Genomic DNA, 25,273 nt, shown 5'->3' on the forward strand with positions numbered 1-25,273 from the left:
CTAATAGGAATGCACATATCCTCACAGAAACTGATATATGATGTAACAGTATCTATGAGCTTGTCCAGGTCTGTGGCTGCAGCCTCATAAACACTCCAATCCATGCAATCGAAGCAGGCTTGTAGTTCCCGCTCTGTTTCTTACTACTGGCTTGATTGATTTTAATTTCTGCCTGTAGGTTGGAAGAAGATGAACAGACAGTGATCAGAGAGTCCCAAAGCTGCTCTAGGGACAGAGCGATATGCATCCTTTATTGTTGTGTAGCAATGATCCAGTATATTTCTGTCTCTGGTGGGGAATGTAATGTGCTGTTTGTATTTGGGCAGTTCATGTGTGAGATTTGCTTTGTTAAAATCCTCAAGAACAATGATAACTGAGTGCGGGTATTGTTGTTCTGTGTCTGTGATTTGATCAGCCAGCTGTTGCAGCGTGGCATTCAAACACACGTTTGGCGTGATATACACACTCACCAGAATAAACGAGGAAAACTCCCGTGGTGAGTAGAAAGGCTTACAGTTAATAAAGAGCGCTTCCAAATTAGGACAGCACATCCTCTTTAACATTGTTACATCTGTACACCAACATTCATTGATGTAAAAGCATGTTCCACCGCCTCTCGTTTTCCCCTTTAACTCCGCGATGTGATCCGCTCTAAACAGCTGAAAGCCCGGCAGATGTAAAGTGCTGTCCGGAATGGCTTCACTCAGCCAGGTTTCTGTGAAGCACAAGGCAGCAGAGGTTGAAAAGTCCTTGTTTGTGCGGGTGAGGAGATGTAGTTCATCCGTTTTGTTAGGAAGAGAGAGGAGATTCGCAAGATGAATGCTCGGCAGGGCTGTTCGAAAGCCGCGCCGATGGAGTTTTACCATCGCACTGGCTCGTCTCCCTCGCCTGCATCTCCTAGCGCGTTTAAACAACACAGCCATGCCTCCTACTAAAATGTCCAGCAAAACATGAAGGTGTCTTTATAGTCTCAGACTCAAGTTATAGAAATGCATTGGTATTTCCTGACCTCCTTACTCACGCACATCCACTTTTGTGGTTTTAACCTTCATATCCTTTTGTTCACTTGCATTTACGTCATCTTCTTGCACAACTTTGTTAAAGCAATGGCCTAACTTTGAGTGTTGCCACCTTGTGGATCCACTAACTAGTGCAAACAATTCCAGGCAAATGCGCAGACTATGCATACAGAGCATTCGCTGTTAGAAACGTTGGGCTGTGCGCTTAAATTGCTGGCATACCCTGCTGATGAAAAATGTATGTCACTCACCTTGAACGCATACGCTAGCACATGCATAAAAAACTATGTTTTTTATTTTTTTATCGTTCTCTCTGTTTTTAAATTGTTTTCCTAAGTAAATGTGCACTAGTTGGACGTGTTTCACCATTGCGCTGCATCTCACATTTTCTTTCAGCATCTCATGCAGGAGTGCCGTGTGTTGTAAAAAGAACTGCTAAATTTTTTAAAACTTGTCTCGAGACACCTGCATTATGCTCTATTTGTGGCGCTGCATCTAGCTTGTTAAGAGCAAGGACACGTTTGGTATAAACGGCCCCTTAAGGCTAGGGTATACTTAGCTTTTCCATGTGCCATACCATCTCATGCACAGTCTAGCGCTCAACTTTTCAAAGTATACACTTCTGACTGCAAACTCATATGGATGCTTTATGATACTCTTTTAGCACAGTCAACGTTATGTGCATGTGTTGACAACGCGCAGACCCGGACTGTGCACGCATATTAAAAAAATAGGCTGCATAAATATGTACATTATTTGAGATTTAAGTGTTGGACTGAAGTTGGCTAACACGTTAAAGCTAGCGGCAACACATCACATTCGTTTGAAACGCCACTACCATCAGCTGAATCACAACAAATGTGTCTTTGCAGTAACATTAGTGTTTTATTTGAGACGATACAACATTCCTTTCAAAAATTCATATGCTAGATGGCCGAGTGCATAGTGTATAGCGTACAGTTGTGGCAAAAATATTGGCACCCTTGGTAAATATGACATTTACATTTATGCATTTGGCAGACGCTTTTATCCAAAGCAACTTACAGTGTCCTTATTACAGGGACAATCCCCCTGGAGCAACCTGGAGTTAAGTGCCTTGCTCAAGGACACAGTGGTGGTGGCTGTGGGGATTGAACCAACAACCTTTTGTGTACTAGTTCAGTGTTTTAGTCCACTACACCACCACCACTTTGTTGCATGTGAGCAACGAAGGCAGTGAAAAATATGTCTTTATTGTTTATCCTTTTGATCTTTCATTCAAAATATTAACAAAAATCTATCCTCTAATGGATATCGAACAATTGCAAATACAACACAAGTTTTATAAAAAAAATGTAAAAATAAAATGTTTGTCAAATATTTGTGTGGCACAATTATTGGCACCCTTTTATTCAATACTTTGTGCAACCTCCCTTTGCCAAGATAACAGCTCTTAGTCTTCTCCTATAATGCCTAATGAGGTTGGAGAACACATTGCAAGGGATTTCAGACCATTTCTCCATACAGAATCTCTCCAGATCCTTCAAATTCCCAGGTCCACGCTGGTGGACTCACCTCTTCAGTTCACCCCACAGGTTTTCTATGAGGTTCAGTTCAGGGGACTGGGATGGTCATGAAAGAACCTTGATTTTATGGTCAGTGAACCATTTTTGTTTTGATTTTGCTGTGTATTGTCCTTCTGGTAGATTCAACCAGGGCCCATTTTAAGCTTTCTGGCAGAGGCAGTCAGGTTTAGATTTTGTATCTGTTGTCATTTGATAGAGTCCATGATGCCATGTATCCGAGCAAGATGTCCAGGACCTCTGGCATAAAAGCAGCCCCACAACTTTAAAGATCCACCACCATATTTAATCGTGGGCATGAGGTATTTTCCATGTGTGCCAAACCCATCTCTGGTGTTTGCTGCCAAAAAAGCTCTATTTTTGTTTCATCTGACCACAGAACCCAGTCCCATTTGAAGTTCCAGTCGTGTCTGACAAACTGAAGATGTTTGAGTTTGTTGTTGGCTTTTTCTTAAAACCCTCCCAAACAACTTGTGATGTAGGTGATGTCTGATTGTAGTTTTGGAGACTTTCTGACCCCAAGACACAACTAATTTCTGCAATTCTCCAGCTGTGATCCTTGAAGAATTTTTGGCCACTTGAACCATCCTCCTCAATGTGCGTGGAGACAACATAGACACACGTCCTCTTCCAAGCCGATTCTTAACATCTCCAGTTGATTGGAACTTCTTAATTATTTAATGCAAGGTGGAAATGGGTATTTTCAATGCTTTAGCTATTTTCTTATAGCCACTTCCCATTTTGTGAAGCTCAGCAACATTTTGCCACACATCATAACTTTATTCTTTGGTCTTACCCATTGTGATGGATGACAATGGCTGTGTCTCATTTGGAAGGCTGCATCCTCTGGAGGTCACATTTGTCGGTCACAAACGTCATCGAGGCTGTCTCTCATTTTTTTTGTCTTTCTTTTTCTTATTTTTTATCTATTGTCAATGCCTTTTATGTATATGCACTTACATTTATACAATTGTTAACCTTTTTTGCATTCCCAATAAAATATATATATATATATATATATATATTTTTATTAACCGAGACAGCCTCCATGACGTATGCAGCCGACAAATGCGACCTCCGGAGGATGCATCCTTCCAAACGAGACACAGCCTAAGGGAATTTGGCTTTTGTGTTACCTCATATTTAAACCCCTGTGAAACAGGAAGTCATGACTGGACGATTTCATGTTCCTTGTCACCCAGGTCTATTAAAAATTTAAAATATGATTGGGAATATACTTCAGATATATTTTACTCAAAAGAATTTCAAGGGGTGCCAATAACTGTGGCAAAAGTGTTTTTGAGAAAAATATTGAATTTATTTAATATCAATTAGTAATCAATTAATAATCAATTAGTTTACTTAAATTAAAGGTTAGATGTTTGTGAATATTTTGAATGAATGATCAAAAGGATAAACATAAAGACCTATTTTTCACAGCCTTCTTTGCTCATATTTACCAAAGGCCAATATTTTTGGCCACAACTGTAGCTAGCAGTGTAGCGTACGTCATTTGAGACACACATCTAGTCTTTGGTTGTCAAATATATGTGCTGGCGACATGAAAGCCACAGGTTCACTCACAAGAGAGTGCAACCTTTGATTTGGAGAATGACATCATTTCTTGCACTCTTTAGCAAAACCTCATATAGTTTCTCTTGGGGAATGACCCCACAATTAGTGCACTGCTAAGTGAAAAGCAAGCAATTAAATTTTGTAGTCTATAAAGAGTTGTTTTTAATTATACTAGTACCCATTTCCTTTGACTGGCTAGATGATAAGCAATGAAAAGTCTGTTGTGCGTCATTGTTTGAATGGTGGCATGTATGAGTGCTGTCTAACTGCATTCTACCAAGGGCAACTTTCTTTAGCTGTGTTATAAAGGCTATAATTTTGAGAGTGACCATGAGTCTATAATCATGGCTGTATTGAGTAGATAGTTTTGTATATATATATATATATATATATTTGCTTTATATTTCTTCGATTGGAAGAAATTTTGATTGGATTACAGTAAAATTCATGTCAGAGATGATGAGGATAATAAGCTGGTAGAGACTGAATATGAATCATGGTCAATATGAATGAATACTGAATATGAATCAAGTGATTCCAGATGTAGTTAATGATGTACAGTAATGGATGAAAATGCATGGTCCAACTTGCACACTAAATAAAATGATTTATAATTTAACAAGCATTACAATTAATATATATATATATATATATATATATATATATATTTGCTACAGACATGAATGATATCTCAAAACTGTGTGTTAATGGTGCTCTAAACGATTTTAACAGTTCTTAAACTTCCATCAGACTTAGCCACTGAATAAGACATGCTAGCTAAGAAAATCGATAAAATATCATATCGTGATGAAACTTGCAATTTACACCCCTACAAAATGGCACGCTCAACTTAAAAGCAGAAAGTGCATTAAAGCGTTCTGATTGGCTTATCAAAGAATTTGAGATTGACCTGCGGCCACATTTTTGTTTGCTGTTTACACATTCTAGTGCTGTCACAGAGACCGGTGATCTGAAGACACTTATTTTAGTGATATCTTTCAGGGAGTATTTTCTGCATACCACTAATAAGAAAAATGCATATTCATGTGGAGCCAGCTGGTATGTGATAGCTGTGCGGTATGGGTAAACCTCACTCCCCTGGCCTCAAGAGGTGCATGCCGGAGATGCTGGTTTGAATCCCGCTCGGAGTGGGTAGAGATGAAGGTTTTGGTCATTTAAAACTCAATAGAGCATTAACCTTAAAAATCTCATTTGTTTGGAAAAACATTTAACTCACTTTTAGCGCCACGCAGTGGACATTTCACCTCGGAACTGTCGCAGTATGTGAAATGAACATGTAATGTTATTTTGCAAAAATGTCACCACAGTCACATAATGTTAATGAGATCAGGCTTAAAAATCCCATTTACACTGAAGGAAGGACCCAAGCCATATCTAGGCACCAGAATATCATAGAGGCTCTTTTGACTTGGGCCAATGAGCAACCACCCAGTACACACTAGTAACCACTCAAGACACTTTATCAAAGCACAATAAAACACTGGAAACCATCCACAACAACCTAGCGAATGCACTAGCAATACAGAGACAATCCTACATTAAAATTCTGAAAAGTCCATCACAAAATATTTCTTAGTATTTATCCAACTGTCCAACAGTGTGGGTTTTAGCAAACTGCCCTCTGGGACACAAGAAGGGGTAATCAAATGTTTTCTCTCTTATTTAAAACCCCCATTACGCTAATCAGAAGCAGATTAAGGAAACAGGGACAGCAGATGCTAAAGCAAACATGGTTAAATAAGCACACCCGACACTATTGCTGTGCACTGCTGTTCAGTATAGAAACATCCACCATTGATTACAGACCTGGCGTGCTGTGGTCATGGGTTAACCACCGACCTAAAGCAAAGGCCAGATACACTAAGTGATGAAGCTGCCCAGGCAAACACACTTTGATTTTTAAAAATATTTCAAGCAGGCTGAAAAATGGCCCAGTGAATGTCCTGTACTATTATAGAATGTTCAGGAATGACAGTGTTAAAAATTACATATTTGGGTGCATCTAAAAAAAATGTCTGAGTAATATTCACTAATATTCAATAGAAAATCAAAATCAAAACAATTAAATTAAGAAATTTCTACATTTTTGACTAAAGAAAATGAAGCCTATTTTCTCCACCAAATTGTCATTAATTCTGTAACCATCTACCAAATAATCATTAGGAGTATGGACAAATTAATTAATATTATTATTAAATCAGCATAAATTAAAATCAGTACAACATATAATACCATGATGTGGAATTACAAAAGTTCCCTTTTTTATAAATAAAAATATATATTTTAGTATGTAAATAGCCTAATATTATTACTAATACCAATAATAAATATAGCATTGTTATAGAATGCATTATTTTTAATAGTATTCACATTAAAATAAGCTACAAAGAACTGGGTGGGTTAGTGCTTAATTGTCATAAAAAAGAATTTATGACTGTGAAAAACTCTTTAATTATTTTGATTTTAGCATGAAAAGTGACCCAAGCATTTCTTCATAGTTTTGTGTTTCTTCACCCATTTATTCTGAGAAATTAAAGAGAGGGCAAATTGATCCCAACCTACTCTTAGAAAGCAAAATTAAAAGTGTAATTTTCTTTTTCTCAGAAAATAACCAAAACCTATGAAAAAAACATCCCTGCATTATGTGTAAAAACAGTTATAACGTCTCTACATTAAAATTAGTGTAATACTAATTGTTCTTAAATTAGGTATTTCATTTTATCTTTGCACATAAAACATATTAAAAGCTGTACATTAAAAAGTAAAAATGCAGCACGATAAGCCCAGTTCCATTTGAAAGATTAGGACTATAATTTTCAAGGCAAAAATAACTTGGACTTTGGAGATGCCATGTTTTCTAGCCACCAGTATTCTTAGACGCCAATGATGGTGCCAGATGATCTTGGTTTATCACAGAACTGGACCTGATACATAGTTCCAGTCTTTGTAAATGCTGAAAGCATAATCCCTGATTGGAAAATGAAGTCCATTGCTAACAGTGAGCTCTTTTGGTTGATATTTCCTGCACTCTGAGTCATTAATGTGGTTAAGAGTCACTCAAAAATGGGAGGATCTCTTGTTCGGAATTTCTTTTGGCATTGGGCAGGGTCAGGATTAAGGGTTAGAATGAATCAATGTTCTCTCTCTCTCTCTCTCTCTCTCTCTCTCTCTCTCTCTCGCTCTCTCTCTCTCTCTCTCTCTCTCTCCATATCTCTGACAAGTGGTTGCCTATCCTCCCACAAGGCTGTCTGACTTAAATTAGGCTGTCTGGCTTAAATTAGGCATTGATAAAGGCTTGTGTTACAATCTCTTCAAATACCAATGATTGTTGAAGGAGAGTGCCTTCAACAAAACACTGATTCACCACTGTATGCATCATGTACTGGGCACGAAACATACTCTGTGCAAATGCGTGAACGGAAATGCTTTTAGCTATGCAAGCTCGATTTTGTGCTTTGCGCTAACATTGCTTTCCACTAATTTTAGTGACTGATGTAGAGCCCGGTGTGCTAAGCATCCATCATCACTAAAAACATACTACGCATACACATCATCTGCATTTGGATGGTCGTTCCAGACCACATACCTCAATATTTTGGGTTTATGTATTTTTGAAACTGTATTCATAGTTTTAATGCAAGCTTGTTGTTTGTAATGGCCTCCTAAGACTATCCCACATAAAATTTTAGGTTTATCTTCGCCTGTGGAACAGATGAGATCTGGAAAAGCACTTGAGCTCAGAAGCTTTTCCGTCTCCTGTACTTTCTACACCTCTGTACTCAGAACTCACCAAGGCATGAAACCACAGAAATGTCTGGACAAAAGAGGATTTATTTGTGGGGCCAGACCCTGTTCAACAACTCTCTTGTATGGCACAGTACAAACCTTCTTGTAAATGGGAATGCATGCCAAAAAAGCAGATTTAATCTGCATGCATTGAGTCATTTTTACTTACAACTGTCAAGCCAATTTGGAGCTCCATGTTAGGCTATACCAGCTAACCCTAGACCAGTGATTGTCAATTGGTAGGTCATGGCCAAAAATGGGCTGCTGGTCTGTTCAACTAGGGTAATACAATGTAAGCAACCTTATAATTGTGCATAGTTAAGATAGCAAAATAAATATGCATAGTAACTTTTGAAAGGGTGGAGAAAAGATTCCCGTATCTTTTGTTGTTAAAATCATAGGTCAAATTAATTTGCCAAATTAGGCAGATGTCAACATGGTCAGGTTGCATGGCATACAGTACATCCTTGAAAACCATGAACCATTGAATAAGCAGGGTAAAATTTAATTCGACCCAGACTACATTAAATATGGTTTTACTTGCAATGAGGATAAAGATTGTTTGTGCCGACAAAAATGTGTTTGTGCATTAATTATTGGCATAATAAATAAATAAATAATGTCAATGCTAGATTTTAAAGAACAAATTATGCTGCCATTAAATTCCAATTACCCTAAACCATGATATAAAAATTGATGTTTTATGGCTTTTAGTGGCATAAACTAAAGGCTTTTGGCTGTTTGAAAAAAAGGGGGGGATGGACACTTCGATGTGTTCTGCCTCAACATCCTGTTTCAACTGGAAATACATCAACACATGTAAGAAAACTGTGCTTGTCAAACAATTTCAGTGTATCTTTAAGGACATTTTTGTTTGCTCTCATACTATAAAGTTTTGGTACTTTGTTGGATTGTCACTTGATCTCCAATGTAAAATGTGGGCCTTGAAGTAAAAATCAACATTAAGTTTCTATAGTGTAAAGTCAAACTTTTCATTACTCACTCTCGCAGAGACGCCTCCTCAACCTGCCCCTGATCTTGTCAATCGCATCAAAGTCTGTCACATGGAACACATGAGCATTTTTGGGCTCTGCTGCAATCTCATCTAGCTCCTCCCTCAGAGCTTCTCCAATCCCCACAGCGAACAACCTGATCCCAGCAGCTGCTGCCGCTACAGATGGCTCCAAAACAAAATCCTGACTCTTGCCGTCCGTTAGCAAGATTGCCACTTTCTGAAAGCCCTTGGCGGCAGGCCGTGCCCCTGCCCTCTCCGTGAAGATGTTATTAACGGTGAAGCTGATGGCATCTCCAGTCTTGGTGTTCCCACCCAGGTAGCGGATGTTTGCAGCAGCACGTTTGACCTCTCCAAGAGTTCTGTATCTGCCCAGGTTGAATTCGGCGGTGGGACGATCACTATAACGGACCACAGCCACACGGGTCTTATCCACACCTACGTCAAACGATTCCACCAGGTTTGCAACCCACTGGCGGATCTTCTCGAAGTTTTCCTTGCCCACACTGGAAGAAGTATCCAAGATGAAAACCAGATCATAATGGACGTTCTTGCAGCCTGGGACAGAGGGCAAAATATTAGACAGAGTGTAAACAGGACAGCCTTTGTGTTTATGAATGACACTGTGTTTAGCCACAGATTTATGAGGTTTGCATTTCTGTCAGTGTACCATGGATCACTTTGGGGTATGCATGGACTGAATTTTACAGAGAACTCTATACCAGTGGTTCTCAACTAGTAGGTCACGACCCAAAAGTGGCTCACAGATCTTTTCTGATATGGTCGCATGCAATGCTAAACACATTGCTAAATGCAAATCGTAAAATGCAACTAACCATATAACTGTACTGTATATACTGTAGTTAGATTAGCAAAATAAAAAAGCTTATCAACTTCTAAGAGGAAAGAGAAAATGCTTTTTTGATTTTTTTGTTGTTGATATCTAAAGGTCAAAATATACCTCAGTTTTCAATGCCGGTACGTCTCACACATAGTGTGCATGGTGCAAATTACAGCACAGTACGCATGGACGGTACACGTGCAGACTAGTTTGTATAGAAACTGACAGTCTGCATCTTTGCACGTCATCTGCACATGTGCCTGGCATTGACTGTACTAAAAGAATATCTCAAAGCGGTCCTAGTGCGCAAAGCTTTGAACACTTCCAAATGTGCTCGCAGTAAAAAGAGTATACTTTGAAAGTCTTAGTCCTCGACCATGGGTGAGATGGAATGGGATGCGGAAAAATTAAGTATAGCCTAGCCTTAATGGCCAAAATATTCTTCTGTTACCGCATATCTGTAAATCTTGCACACAGTTCTCTTGATGCAAATTTTGTCATATGTACAGTTCGCACATACGGTCCGTTTGCATCCCAATATTTCTAGAGATGTGGATAGTATGAGTCTGCCCATGTGCCTGGTTTTTACTGTCCAAAACATATCAAGCACGTTCGTACTGGGTTCATAGTTTGAAAGGCTGAGCACTTGACTGTGCACAAGACGGAAAGGCAGGTGTAAAAAAAGTATACTCTAGCCTTAAGGATGTGCGTCTAATCAAATTGGCATACATTCATCAGTCACTTGGTAGAAGCTAGCCAAATTATGCATCTGCTGATATGGACAGGTTGCATGACATGCCCTTAATCTCAAAAACCATGAACAAAACTATGCAAGGTAAATGAAAATCTGACCTGGACTACATTAACTTGGGTTCAAATGTTTTTTTGACTTTTTTTGTTCACTTTAATTGTTGGCTGACAAAAGCATGAAACCATGAACATTTAAGAGACATGCAGAAATATTTCAATGTTTGATTTTATAGACATTTCTGTTTACTTTTCTACAATAAACAAATTTGGTACTGGGTTGGGTCACCACTTGATGTCCGTTGTAAAATCTGGGTCCTGAAGCAATACCAGTTTAGAACCACTGGTCTAAACTATGAGTCTGTCATGTGCAAAACCTCAGTCTACACACATTACAATACAAAATTAGAACCTCTGATTCCATAAACAGTGACAGTGGTTAGAGGTCATGTAAATGGTATACTTAGGTTAGTATGTGACCTCAGCTGACAATACCTGCCCTTTGTCCTTTAACGCCACCTCCGCACAATGTCAAAGCCAGTATGGTCTGGACCAAAAAGATCCTGAGCCCAAATCGAAACTCCATCTCCTTCTCCGCTATAGTTCACTGATATTTCTGCTAAGGTATGATGATCATCAAGTTGCTACACCTGTGAAGACCAGACAACAAATTAGGTGATCAGTCAAGTGATTTGGAACAGATTTATTCCGAATTATTAGAAAATGAAAGGTTTGATTCACATTGGGTGCTGTACACATTTTTTCTGATGTACATTAATCCTGATTTGTACTTTCTAAATTGCTGTTCCAGTTTGAGAACCCAGGTTTGAGACGTTAATGAGATGAGCCACACTTAATCACGACTTACCGAATAAACACTTCTGGAAATATAGATGATCTGTGTTTGATACATTTCTTAACTGAAGGTGATATCAGAAAAGGTTTGTTAAGTGTTGTTGATGAAATGTCCGACACTGTCTCATAGATGCTAATGCTAGTGCTAGCATGAGAAGTGAAATAGACTGAGGAAGAAAAATGGGCTGTAAAGCTGTGTGGGCAATTCAATTTGACACAAAAAAGGTGAAAAATAGCACATTGAAAAAGCTTGTAGCTTGCTACTGGTTTAAAGGCAGCTAAGCTAGTCACGCAACTGAAAAAAGTTAAGACAGCGTTGCTGCTTTTTGCTAGTTAGGCTACTCCCCAACACTGCATTAAAATAATGTACTCTAATCAACACAGAATGAAAGAATAAAGGTATGGGTATTATTTTTATGTTCCAATTGTAATTTATTCCCCTGTGGCTAAACTAGACATTCAGCCACTTGCAACTTAATCCTCCTCCTCTGGCAAAGCTAAACTGATGTTTCGCTGTTAATAGGGTGTTCTTATGATTTAACGGAGTACAGTAGGCCCCAGGGAGCACACTGTCATCAGAGACTGAGGGAACTATGTAGGGAAGCATTGAATTATGGTCCACAGAGACTTGATGATGTGGCATTCTTTCCTTGCAGTCACTTTAAAACAACTAAGCTCTCTCACTTTTAGGTAGATACAATTGCTATTCTTCTGAAGAACCTTCACAAAGGACAATCATGAGGAACTGAAGTTGCATTAATAGGGTGAAAATGGAAACTTAATGATTAGCCCAATTTTCATTGATACTTGTTCACTTGGCAGCTGTTTCTATTTAATGCAACTTGCAGTGAATTCAAGGTATACATTTTTATCAGTACTATATGTGGGTTCCTTGGAAATCAGAGGGTTCTCGTGACCTTGGTATTAATACAGTAGCACCATGCTCTACCAGGTAAGCTACAGAAACACCACAAATGCAAAAATGACTTTAGGTGACTTTCTGGAATACATAAAGCCTAAAGTTGAAGAAAACATTAAATTGAAGCATCTAGAAATGGAAAACCATCCATTTTTGGATCTGTCTTGCCAACACAAGAATGGCCCTGTTCCTTGTGGACTTGCGCCCGGTGCATCCTTTCATGTAATTCAGTGAGCCTTTCTTTGTTGCCTTCCAGGGTTTGCTCTATCATCATATGACCCAGAAATCCCTGTTTGCTCTTTGCTTTTGGTCATAAATGTCTACAGTATCTCTCAGCGTGGTGAGTTCTTTGAATTCTGTGGCCAGAGCAGGTCTTCTTATGTTACATTTAGGCTGTGGAATCATCTATTTAGCTAGTGCACTAAATAAATATCATAGAATTTATTAGCAGTAAACATTTATATGGGCCTTTACTGTCTCTGTAAAATAGTTATCTCCTTTAACTTTTCATTGTGATAAGTTTTACTGTTGCTTCTTTTTGCAAATAAAGTGGAAACAATAGACAAGCACTATGTATATGTACAAAACCTTTAGATTGGTATCTCTATGGTCAGTGGGCATCAAAGTTTAGAGTGGTAAAGGCTTCTGGGTAAATAAGGTATGAAGACAAGAGACCTCAGTCTGTCCTGTTTTCTAGCAGGCAGGCCGATAGTCCAGAGTATTAAAGGGTTCATTGTTTTTACGCTCTCTGGTCAAGCTATTAGGTTAAATGGCCTGCTTCTTTTTAAACTATTTGACCCATGCTTGGTTAAAAAAAGAGGATTGAAAAGAAAAAATATTTTTTTACAACATAAAATGTGGAAGGGAACACCCAGTTCTATTTTCAGCCCTGCTGTTTATTGCTATATTTGTAAGTTTGAAGAAAAGTATTTAGAAATGAAATTCTGAAGCTCTAGAGAAGATATACTTACTATTAAAAAACTCAGTTATTAACCTGTGGTTATGTAACCTTATCAGCCCTACAGAATTTTGGTTACCAGCCTTACAACCAACAAACTTACCAGCCCTAAAATGTACCAGCTAACCCTACATCCTTTCGGTTACCAGCCCTACAACTTACTTTACCACCAACCACACAACTTAACCCAACAAACTTTCAGTTACCAGCCCTACAGTTTATAACCTAACCCTCCAACCTTTTGGTTATCAACCATCCATATAACCTATAGCCTTTTGCTTTCTAGCCCAGATCAACCCAATTCAGTTTAATATCTCTGGTATATCATGTTTTAACATTTTGCAATTTTCCAAACTATCAAAAGAAAATTCACATTTTTGCAGATTTTTAATTGCCTACTTGTATGTCTTGCTGTCTGTTTGTAAGATTCAAAATCTTTAGTGTGGATATCTCATCTCACACACTTGGGGCCCTTCTAGGGGCCAAACTCCAAAACTCTGCTAAACAATCAGCCTGGGAAAAAACTGCAGATGAGTAAACCAGCACTTCCTCTGTCTGAAATGTAAAAACCAGCCATCCTTTTTCTAAAGCTCTCCAAAAAACTATAAAGAAAGAAGAAAGCGAAAGAAAGTAGTTTTCTGCTGGTGGGTCACGACCCAAAAATGGGTCGCAGGCAGAGGCACAAAAAACATATATGCAATGTATGTAACACATATGGGTGCCATATTAAGGGGGACACCAGCAGCACACCAAGGGGGCACAATTGGGACCCCCAACCACCCCAGCGTTCAAGAGAGACCCCCTTCAGTGTTAATTGTGTAAAAATAATTTCTATGAATTTTTATAAAATTAAGATAACTGGCACAATGTTGTGGTGTTATTTCCACATCACTAAACAATTTTGCCCCTAATATATATCTATATCTATATAGTACATAGATATAGATTTATCATTCGGCTATTTTATCTAAAAAAAAAACTTTAAAGTGTAATTTCCATCATAAAAACACCTTACAGAATTTGAGATGTGCTGGAAATGACACTGTGGAGGAAATTTTCATGACTTTCAGAAAAAAAAAAAAAAAAAAAAACATTAATATCCTGTGACGCATGTACAAACACTGTTGGAAACTGTTAGAAAAAATAAATAAATAGTGAAAATGTGAAAAAAAAAAAAAAAAAATTACAAAACGTTACTTTTTTGAAGTTCACAGAGCTTAAAGTTCCCAAAGTTGAAGAAACACTCATCAGCGTATGAATGATAAATATTCCCTCTTACCTGTGTTGTCCGCCTGTTGTAACAAGATCTTCCTCTACCTCCTCCAGAAACTCGTACACATCTCACACACACACCTCAGCCAGGTATCAAGGTAACATCCTCCTACAAATAAAGCTCCAGGTAAGATTGTACACAGGTGTGATACACACACACTGACACACAAAGTAATCCTCAGTGAGGAGCACACTGTTGTCCTGTGATGTGGAGTCTGCTCTCTTCTGCTGGGAGGTGGTAGGGAGGAGGAACCGCTCTAAGTGTTGGGTTTCAGTGGGGACGTGATGGCTGCCCTGCCCTGCCCTGCCCTTCTCACTCACATAAAAAAGGGGTCTGACAGACTGTGCCAATTATAGAGCAACTCTCTGAGATATTTTTGTTGTCATCTATTTCTTTTGCTTTCACACCAGATCTTTCTCTCTCCTCTTGTCTCCATGGCTATAAAGATATGTCCTCTCTTTCCAGGCCAGACTAACTACAGGATAGACAGCTGACGAGCAGCCGTAGTGCTAATGGGTGTGTTAGCTGTTAACTTTGTATCTATAGTGAGTGTTGACAGAGAGAAGGCAGTGCCAGAGATCGGACGCAGATAATAGATGGGTTAAAACTGGGTGATTTTTATTTTTAATATTTTTGTAAATGGTGGAATAATTCAGGTCATGGTTTTTTGAATGGGTATCTAAAAAAAGGATAAAGGGATAGTTCCCCAAATTTTTTTAATTGTCACTATACAATGTTTGTCTCAGTCAGCAAGCATTCACTGTTTTCTCCGTAAAATGAAAGTGAAAATTGACTGCATTATTATAATGGATATTACATTATTAGAATGGATGTCTTTAACCAGGTTTTGTTTTTTTAATAGGTCTTAAACAAAGTTAATGTAAATGTTATCTTAAACCAATGGGTGGGTTAAACCAGGCTTATTTTCAGAGCTAGATAATGTGCCATGAGTATGTATATAATGTAATATATACACTGATGCACCAAAACATTATGACCACCTGCCTAATATGCTGTTGGTCCTCTGTGTGCTGCCAAAACAGCGCCGACCCGCCAAGGCATGGACTCTACAAGACCCCTGAAGGTGTCCTGTGGTATCTGGCACCAAGACATTAGCAGCAGATCCTTCAAGTCCTGTAAGTTGTGAGGTGGAGCCACCGTTGATTGGACTTGATGGTCCAGCACATCCCACAGATGCTCAATCGGATTGAGATCTGGGGAATCTGGAGGCCAGGGCAACACCTTGAACTCTTCATCAAGTTCCTCATATGTGCAGTGTGGCAGGGCACATTATCCTGCTGAAAGAGGCCACTGCCATCAGGGAATACCATTGCCATGAAGGGGTTTACCTGGTTTGCAATGATGTTTAGGTAGGTGGCACGTGTCTAATTGACATTCACACGAATGGCCAGAACCAGGGTTTTCCAGCAGAACGTTTCCCAGAGCATCACACTGCCTCCACCGGCTTGTCGTCTTCCCACAGTGCATCCTGGTGCCATCACTTCCCCAGGTAAACGCCGCACACATACATGGCCGTCCACATGATGTAAAAGAAAACAGGACTCATCGGACCAGGCGACCTACTTCCACTACTCCAAAGTCCAGTTCAGACGCTCTCGTGCTCATTGTAGGTGCTTTCGGTGGTGGACAGGAGTCCCCATGGACACTCTGACCGGTCTTCTGCTAAGCAGCCCCATATGCAGCAGGGAGAGATGCACTGTGTGTGGTGACACATTCCTCCCATAACCATCATTAAAATTTCTGGTGACTTGTGCCACATTAGACCTTCTGTCGGTTTGGACAAGATGGGATAGCCTTCGTTGCCCTTGAGCATCGATGAGCCTTGGACGCCCAACTCCCTGTCGCCGGTTTGTGGTTTGTCCTTCCTTGGACCACTGTAGGTAGTTTTTCACGACTGCTGGCCGGGAGCACCCCACAGGCCTTGCCATTTCAGAGATGCTCTGACCCAGTCGTCTGGTCATATCAATTTGGCCCTTGTCAAAGTTGCTCAGGTCTTTACTCCTGCCCATTTCTCCTGCATTCAACACGTTGACTATGAGAACTGATTGTTCGCTTACCATCTAATCTACCCAGACCTTGACATTTGGCCTTGTTAGGAGATGATCAATGTTATTCGCTTCACCTGTGATTGTTCATAATATTTTGGCTCAACAGTGTGTAAATAATACACACAGTGGCGTAGATATACACAACCATTAAAACAAAATCTACTCCTCTACTTAAAACTACTGTATGCCTGCATTAAACAACCAATATAGGTTTCTTCAGGAAAATCTAAAATGTAAACAATTAAGGTACAAAACAATTCACGAAACAACAAAAATGGAAAGGTAATGTACAAAAATATCAAAACATTGTTTTGGCCAACAAATATGAAATGTATGCCATTTTTTTGATTGGATGGATGGATGGATGATTGAATGGACAGACAAACAGATAGATAGACAGATACACAGATCTAGATAGACAGAGAGACAGACAGATAAGCAGATAGACAGATCTAGTTAGACAGACAGAAAGACGGACACAGAGAGAGAGAGAGAGAGAGACAAATAGAGAGACAGACAGAAAGGCACAGTGAAATACAGATGGACAAACAGACAGATTACTTTCTTTCTTCTGCAGAACACAAACAAATATTTTTGGAAGAATTTCTCAGTTCTGTAGGTCCATACAATGCAAGTAAATGGTGACCAAAATTTTGAATCTCCAAAAAGCAAATAAAGGCAGCAGAAAGATAATCCATAAGACTCCAGTGGTTTAATTCATGTCTTCTGAAGCGATCCAATCGTGGTTTTGGAAGAGAACAGACCAAAATATAACTCATTTTTTAGAATAAATCTTGACATCAGCAGTCTCCTTGGTGATCATAATTTCGAGCTCGATTACACATCCTAGCGCTATCAAACACTCTGCACATGCGTCAAGCACTAGGAAGTGTAATCATGATCATGTACAGTGAAAAAGAGTTATATTTTGGTCTGTTCTCACCCAAAATTGATTAGATCGCTTAAGAAGACAGATTAAACCACTGGAGTCATATTTTACATTTTCTTTTTTTTTTTTTTTTTTTTTTTTTTGGAGCTTCAAAGTTTTGGTCACCATTCACTTGCATTCTATGGACCTACAGAGCTGGGATATTTTTCTAAAAATCTGCAGACAAAAAAAGTCATACACATCTGGGATGGCATGAAGGTGATTAAATGATGAGAGAATTTTCATTTTTGGGTGAACCAACCCTTTAAGCCCAGGTTAAGCTAAGTGTAAGCTAAATGTTTTTGAAACAGTACAGTTAATCTCTCTGGGAAAACCCAATTAAGAAGAATTTTTAGGATTTTAAGGATTAGTCTATGAAACAACATGCTAAAAAGATAAATGGTATAAGTGAAATATTATCAATTCTACTGTGATTGTAAAGGTCAACTCTCTTTTCAGAAGCAGGTTGGCCTTCTCTGCTGTTTTTACTTGTAGTTTTTTTTTATTTATTTTTTTTATGTCTGACTTTCTTGTTCTTTGAAACAGAACATGCCTTATATCCGGTGTGCACGGCATGTCTCTAAAGACTTTCTTTTCCTTACTTTCTCACTTTTTATGTCATCTGGACTTACCGCAGAGTACTTTCACAGACATCGGACACACACCAACACTTCCTCACACAGACACACAACACACACTTTCCAAGCTTCCTACATCCCATCTTTATTTATGCACAATAAAACATATCAACAACTGTACGGTACCACACAGCAATAAACATCTGACTGTAAAATGGTACAGGATGTACCTTCTCATGCTTCATCTTGTTGAAAAGAAAGCAAGTCTCATGGATCTATTTCCATCCTCTACCTTTGTAAGGGGTCAAGTGTTGCTGGAGGCCATGCTAACTTTAGCACAGGGCAAAGTCCAAGACTGGACAACTGATGGTTTGGCACAGATGCAAGTGTGAAAGAAGAGTGACTAGGAGGAAAAGTGACTTCACTGAGTATATGAGAAGTTGTTGGTGTGAAGGTCACAGTTTGTTTAAAAAGGTCTTAAAGGGATAGTTCACCCAAAATGATTAGTAGTAAATGTCATCATTTACTCGCCACAATGTTGTTCCAAACTTGTCTTTCTTTCTTCTGTGGAAAGAACTTGCCATTATCAGTATATACAATTCAAATAATGTACGGTCACAGATGTGTGTTTATGGGCTATTTTACATCCAATTCGAACGTGTCTTATTACCCCCAATCCCCCCCTGGAATCTACACCCTTGTTTACTTCTTCTAAACTCGGAATGTGTCAGCCTAAGCAAATTTCAAGCATTTATTGTGAAAAAATAAATAAATACAATAAATACACAAGTAATTATTAAAAATGTTATTGACCCATAGGAAAGACAAAATTCAGTACAAATGACACATAATATCTCTCTTTATTATTACAATTATTTCTTCTAGACAGCATTGACACAGTAGTGGGGAACAAAATACGATTTTTGCTTAGGTCTCCTGCTTCTTGGATGTTTATCCTGAGAAAAAGACGTCAGTAATCTCACGTGTCTCCTTTAGAGTTTCAGAAGATTTGCCAGGGTACCAATGTCTGCAATCAAAAGTCAGAGATCTCAATAAAAACATTTCTCATCAAATTCTTCCAAAACATAATTATCTTTGCTATACTATCAACATACATTTGATTGCTCTTTACTCTTAATGTCAACCTGCTTATTTTATTCTACCTAAAGAACTTTAGGAGAAAGATCTGAGACAAAGTTGATTCTTAAAGAACCATACCTGAACTCAGCTTGTCCCAAAGGAATATTCCAGGTTCAATACCTGTTTTGATAAGTTTAATCGACAGCCTTTGTGACATAATGTTGATTACCATAAAATCTATTTTCAACTCGTCCCTTTTTTATTTAAAAATGTGAATGGGGCTAGTCCATAAATGTTAAAATATTGTTAAAATATACAGTTTAAAAGTATAGCCACAAGATATAAACCTAATAGATGCTAACATGATTTTAGAGAAATAATATCATTTACTAACCATATCTGTGTAAAGTTACATACAGTATAATGGGTAACACTTTACAATGTTCCATTTGTTAACATTAGTTAATGCATTAGTTATCATGAATAAACAATTAACAATATATGTGTTACTGCATTCATTAATCTTTGTTAATGTTCGTTAATAAAAATACAATTGTTCATTGTTAGTTCACGTTAGTTCATAGTGCAATAACTAATGTTAACAAATACAACTTTTGATTTAAAAAATGTATTAGGATATGTTAAAATTAACATTAACTAAGATTAATAAATGCTTAATAAGTATTGTTCATTGTTAGTTCATGTTAACTGATGTTGTTAACTAATGTTAACAAATGGAACGTGTTACCATATAATGCAATGCCGGTAAACCCTGTAAGCAATTTTAACACACTTAAATCACGTTAACTTTTGTATCATTACTTTTTACACAGTGTGTATTTTAATGTTTATGGACTAGTCCCATTTTTTTCCATTGTAAGTGTCTTACTGTGAAATAAAAAAAAAAGGAATATTCCAGGTTCAAACAAGTTAAGTTCAATCAACAGCATAACGTTGATAACCACAAAAAATAATTCTGACTTCCTTTAAAAAAAAAAAAGCACAAATCTAGGTTACATTGAGGCATTTACAATGGAAGTGAATGAGGCCAATTTTTGGAAGGTTTAAAGGCAGAAATGTGAAGTTTCTAATTTTATAAAAGAACTTACATTAATTCTACTGTTAAAACATGTGTATTACTTGAGCTGTAAAGTTGTTTACCAGGATTACTGGGTATACAGCATTACATCTTTATAGCGACGAGTTTTAAAATTGGATATAACTTTACACAGAAAATGTTTATCACACTAAAATCATGTTAACACACATATCGTTTATGTCTTGTGGCTATACTTTTGAAACTTTATGAATTGGCCCCATTCACTTCTATTGTAAGTGCCATAGTGTATCCTCAAATTCTGTTTTTTTATTTATTTTTTTAAAGAGGAGGGACAAGTGTAAATTATTTTTTTGTGATAATCAGTATTATGCCACAAATGCTGTTGATTGAGCATAACTTGTATTGAACACGAAACATTTCTTTCATAAACGAGGGCAAGGTGGCATTTTATTTTGGGCTATTTTTGGCAAAAATATCTGAAATCTAAAACCCATCTTAGCAAGAACATTTTATAATATTCTCCTATAATGTTATATTATTATAATGTTCATATAATATTTGGTTCTGGAGCATTGTGCTGTTTTCTACATTACTGCTGGCTTCATCAGAGCTGTTTTCCACACTAAACCCAAGAGAGGTACAAGAGCGAAGACCCTTTTTGTTGTCATATTGCCATGTTTGAATCTCCAACCACGTGCTGAACTTCCTTTGGGTCAAAGTGTCAAAGTACGACTTCCTGAATGCCATTAACAACCATCCATCTCCCAGCTTTACCTACTGACTCCATCTCAGCAGGTTCCTGCGGGTTCCTCCATGATGCCTTTTCCAGAAAACAGCTGGCCTCTATGAGGGCCTTTTCTGCGGTGCATTGACCCTTGCCAGGACCAGCTGAGACTATTTTACCCTCGTCAGCAGATAATCCACCTGCTGATGAGCTGGATTTGCTCTGATCCTCTTCAAGCCGCTGGGTCCTTTGCAACCTTATACGCCTCTTCACTGCATCCTGGTTCTTAGAGGGGACAGCTGATTGGCCAAAGTCACGCTCTGATTGGGCATGCGCCGACTGGACTTGTGTTTGTCTGCTTTGGCAGAGGGATGGGGGATGAGACAGTGGGACAGTGGGATTTGCTTGCCCATGTCCTGCCATTGACCTATCAGAGCCAAGCTTGGCTTGATTGACAGGGTTTAGAAATGGTCCGGTTGTTCTCTTTGGGGTTTTGTGGGGCTCTACAATGGTACTCAGTGGTGAATGTTCTGGTGACTTAGTTGGTCCGTTCTTCCCACGAGTTTTCCCCCTTCTTGTGTCTGACTTTGTCGCTTTGCCATCTTGTTGGACACTTTTGATTTTCTGTCGCTGTGACTCTCTCACCTCTAGGAGGAGCTCCAAGGGAGCAAGTTTGAGAGGGCGTCTTGGGGGCAAATTCTCAGCCTCCCTCTCTCTCTCTAAGGGTTGTGGAGTGACTCTGGTCTGATCCGGCATGGAGGTGGAAGAGGAGGAGGAAGAGGAGAGTGTAAAGCGTGCTAAAGAGTCCTCAGCATGTGTGGGTAACAGATGGAGGGCAGGTGTGCGCGAGAGATGGCCTTTTTTAGACACCAGCTGAATGCCACAACCACTCTGGCAGGTCAATCCCTCCTGCATCAGGAATACACATGCACACACGCACACACACGCACAGACAAAGGTTTAAGATGCACCACAGGTGATTTATGTCACATCTGCCATTTTTTCTTTTTTTTTGTTTATTCATGAACATTTCCACCACAGTGTCCTTTCCAGCACATATCAAAAGCACATTCTATTAAATTCTCATGAATGGAATTCTGTGGTGGAAATGACAGTGACGGAGATTTGATTTATAATATTATTGAGAAAAAAAAATGCAGGCTAATTTCATAGCTAACATTTTATGTATCATATATACACACATTTAAATAATATTTTCACACTTTTTTTTTATTTTTTATATATATATAATTTAGAAAAATTACAGCTTGGTTGGAAATGACACCCAATAAAAATACTCTGCTCACAAGAGATATTTACCTAGATTTTCCTTTTGTTTTCAAACATCATTTGTCTCATATTTCTCAAGCATATTTCTATCTCATATTTCTGTCTCATATTTCTATCTCAAGCATGCTCTTCACTGACACTTTTTCGACTTGGTTAACAAGTACACTTATTTTGAAAAGGCTTCATTAGGGGTAAAACTGTTTGGTGTGGTGGAAATGATGCCGCAAATGTGGGACAGTCATCATTTAAAAAAAAAAAAAAAAATTAAGAAATTATTTCCACAATAAATATTAAAATAGGTTGTGTTTATTTCACTCTGTGTTTAGATTATCATATAAAAATTTGTATTTTTATAGTGGATTTTTAAAGTTTAATATTCAAAGTCTGGGTCCAGGACAGGCATTTGAAAAGTACCAAAAAAAAATTAAAAAAAATAAAGGCCTGGCAGAATGTTTCCAGATCATTTTTAATGTTGCCTTTACATAAAAAAATAAAAAAATAAAAATAAAAAAATAAAATTGAAATCTATTCATTATAATAAAAATCTACCCCTGAGACATGAAATTCCCTGAAGTGAAGCATCCATATACTGTATATACATATATATGAAATCAATGCTCACAGGTGTTCTGTAAATATATATGACATCTGTGCTGTGTGAACTGACTTCATACATCCACTTAAAATCAACATAACTCAGAAAAGTGAATTTAGATTTGTAAAAAGGGGAAATATGAGGAAATAAAACAAGGAACATTTTCACTCATTCTAAATGAATGTTGATATTTCTCTAAATCATCTTCACAAATTCAGACATATAGCTTGAATGATGAGAGTCAAATAATTGATCTAATAATTCAGTGACATTCAGCCTCAGAATAGAATAGAATGAAGGTTCATATACTCACAACTGATGCCATAATTTCCTGCTAGTGTTTTTGACGAATCATCAGACTCGAGTGTGCTTGTGTTTCTCTGTGTCCTGCAAGACAGTAACTCTGCAGAGAGAAAGCGAGAGACTGACAGACTGACACAGTGATTGTCAGTAAGATCATTATTAGGATTGGGGTCAGTGTGCAGATGTATGAGATCAAAGCCAATTATCTCTCGCACACACAAACACACACAAATGCACATGTGATCTCATGGACATGTGGCCTTCTTACCTAAAAAAAATATTTTGTGTTATTTGTTTTGCAAGATAAAAAGTGTGATTATTTTTGTTAATTGCCACCAGATGGCACTAGAGACTGTAACCTCAATGTAACCCCAATAGTGTATATGGCTGAGTTCGGAACGGCATATTGCCGTACTACTCATACTATTTCTGCCATAGACACATATGTCAGAAGAAGCAAGAGTAGTATGGGTAGTTTGCCATTCTGTACTCAGTCAATGTCTTCCCCTCTGTACTACCAGAGATTCTTTTATAATGAGAGATATCAACCACCAAGGTAATGGTCAACTTGGATCACTTGAGTCTGCTAAGCCAATTATACAGTATAATGGCCCTGAAATCAATTAAATGTGTTTAGTGCTGTTATGACAGCAAATCACCATTTGGGGATACCATACAAATAAATGGGTTGAGCCGTAAACTGACACCTACCTTTCGCAAAATGATCTGTGATTTCTCTTGTAAAACAGCAATTTTAGTAATCTTTAAAAAATAAATAAAACATTTTCAGAGAAAAAATTAATCAGGAAAAAAGAAAAACAATTCAGAGAGATTTTTTTTAAATTTTTTTTTTACCTTGCGGTTCAGGGCTTCCGTACAACAGATGAAATGAAATGACAAATGTAATTGAAATTAATTGTTCTTTTGAATAAGCATTATCTTAATATCTTAATAGCCTATAACTATTGCCCCTAATATATTTATATCACTATAAACTCCCTGGGGGCATTTTACCCCAAGTGTGGGTTAAGATGAACACTTTGTTCATATTAGCAGTCAAGAAAAGGCTGTTTTATTCCACAGACCCTGGCTTTTAGTCGAAAAAATCATTCATCTTTTTTTTTTTTTCTATGCAATGAAAGTGAATGGTGACTGAGGCTGTTCTGCTTAACATCTCCGTTTTGTGTTCTATGTAAGAAAGTACTGTAAGTCGTATGATTCTGGGACACCATGAAGGTAAGTAAATGATGACAGAATATTTATTTTTGAGTGAACCATCCCATTAAATCTGTACTTGTTAAGCAAATAAACAATCCCAGATTTGAACGTTTTAGTCTATTTGTGTGGCAGAATGACATATACAGTGGCTTAATCTTTTCTCAAAGACCTCGGAGTCACCCTGAAATCCTCTTCTATCATGCCGGTGCTGATAGGATTATATGTAGGATGCTGGTGTTGAGTGAGCCCTGATCCCAGTGACCCAGACCAAGGAAAGTGCTGTCGTAATCCAGGTCTGAGCCAAAGAACCTCACAGGCTGTGACTGTCAGAAAAACAGGCTGCCCATTTACACACATGGAACACAGAAAACTTTGAATGCCGAAATTGGTTTCATAAGGTCAACGGGCTTAAAGACCATCAGCGACGCTCAGCCTCTCATATCGGGTGAAGAATTGTAACAATCTGCCTGAAACCCCTAGACCAACAAGGCAACCATATCCATCTGTCCATATTAGCCCCACAGATGTGACTGTTCTGATAGAACCGTCTGATAATGTCTTTTCCACATATTCATTTATGCTCTGGTTTAGATATACAGTATATTTGTTTGAGAAACTTATGATAACGGTTTCATTTCACAGCCATTGCAGTCGGGAATGTGACAAATAAACGGAGTATTTCTGTGTTTTGCTCATTTTAGAATATGTACAAGAATTGAAGGCTTCCATTTTTAAGATCCTTTTTCAAGGTAAACTTGGAATGCTTGTGGAACTGTACATATTGGGTAGAACATTTTATTTTATTTTTTTACAAATTAGGTTAGGTTCTTAACCTTCAGAAAATATTGATCGTCAACCTC

General features: G+C 38.0%; 2 protein-coding genes across 3 annotated transcripts in view; both read right to left on the reverse strand.

Annotated features, from left to right (window-relative positions):
* The window catches only part of LOC127424804 (collagen alpha-1(XXII) chain-like), a 90,477-nt gene extending 75,766 nt beyond the window's left edge, over nt 1–14,711 (reverse strand). Inside the window, exons 1-3 of the mRNA XM_051670225.1 lie at nt 14,575–14,711; nt 11,059–11,213; nt 8,967–9,533 (exon numbers count right to left, since the gene is read on the reverse strand). Coding sequence (XP_051526185.1) covers nt 8,967–9,533; nt 11,059–11,149 — 658 coding nt within the window. The 5' untranslated portion in view covers nt 11,150–11,213; nt 14,575–14,711. The remainder of the gene's footprint in view (nt 1–8,966; nt 9,534–11,058; nt 11,214–14,574) is intronic.
* Nucleotides 14,712–18,276: 3,565 nt separating this feature from the next.
* Nucleotides 18,277–23,342, reverse strand: LOC127424802 (uncharacterized). 2 transcript variants are annotated; one of them, XM_051670222.1, is made up of 3 exons: nt 23,206–23,342; nt 21,058–21,916; nt 18,277–19,170 (listed from the first exon to the last, which is right to left on the reverse strand). In XM_051670222.1, exons 1-3 carry the CDS (start codon nt 23,215–23,217, stop codon nt 19,136–19,138), a joined length of 906 nt encoding a protein of 301 aa, XP_051526182.1. In that variant the 5' UTR covers nt 23,218–23,342; the 3' UTR covers nt 18,277–19,135. The 2 variants fall into 2 exon arrangements, with proteins under 2 accessions (XP_051526182.1, XP_051526181.1); XM_051670221.1 differs by having other exon boundaries at nt 18,277–21,916.
* Between the last annotated feature and the right edge of the window lie 1,931 nt (nt 23,343–25,273).

The sequence above is a fragment of the Myxocyprinus asiaticus genome, chromosome 34 (genome assembly GCF_019703515.2).
Source record: "Myxocyprinus asiaticus isolate MX2 ecotype Aquarium Trade chromosome 34, UBuf_Myxa_2, whole genome shotgun sequence".
In the NCBI taxonomy this organism is placed as follows: Eukaryota; Metazoa; Chordata; class Actinopteri; order Cypriniformes; family Catostomidae; genus Myxocyprinus; species Myxocyprinus asiaticus.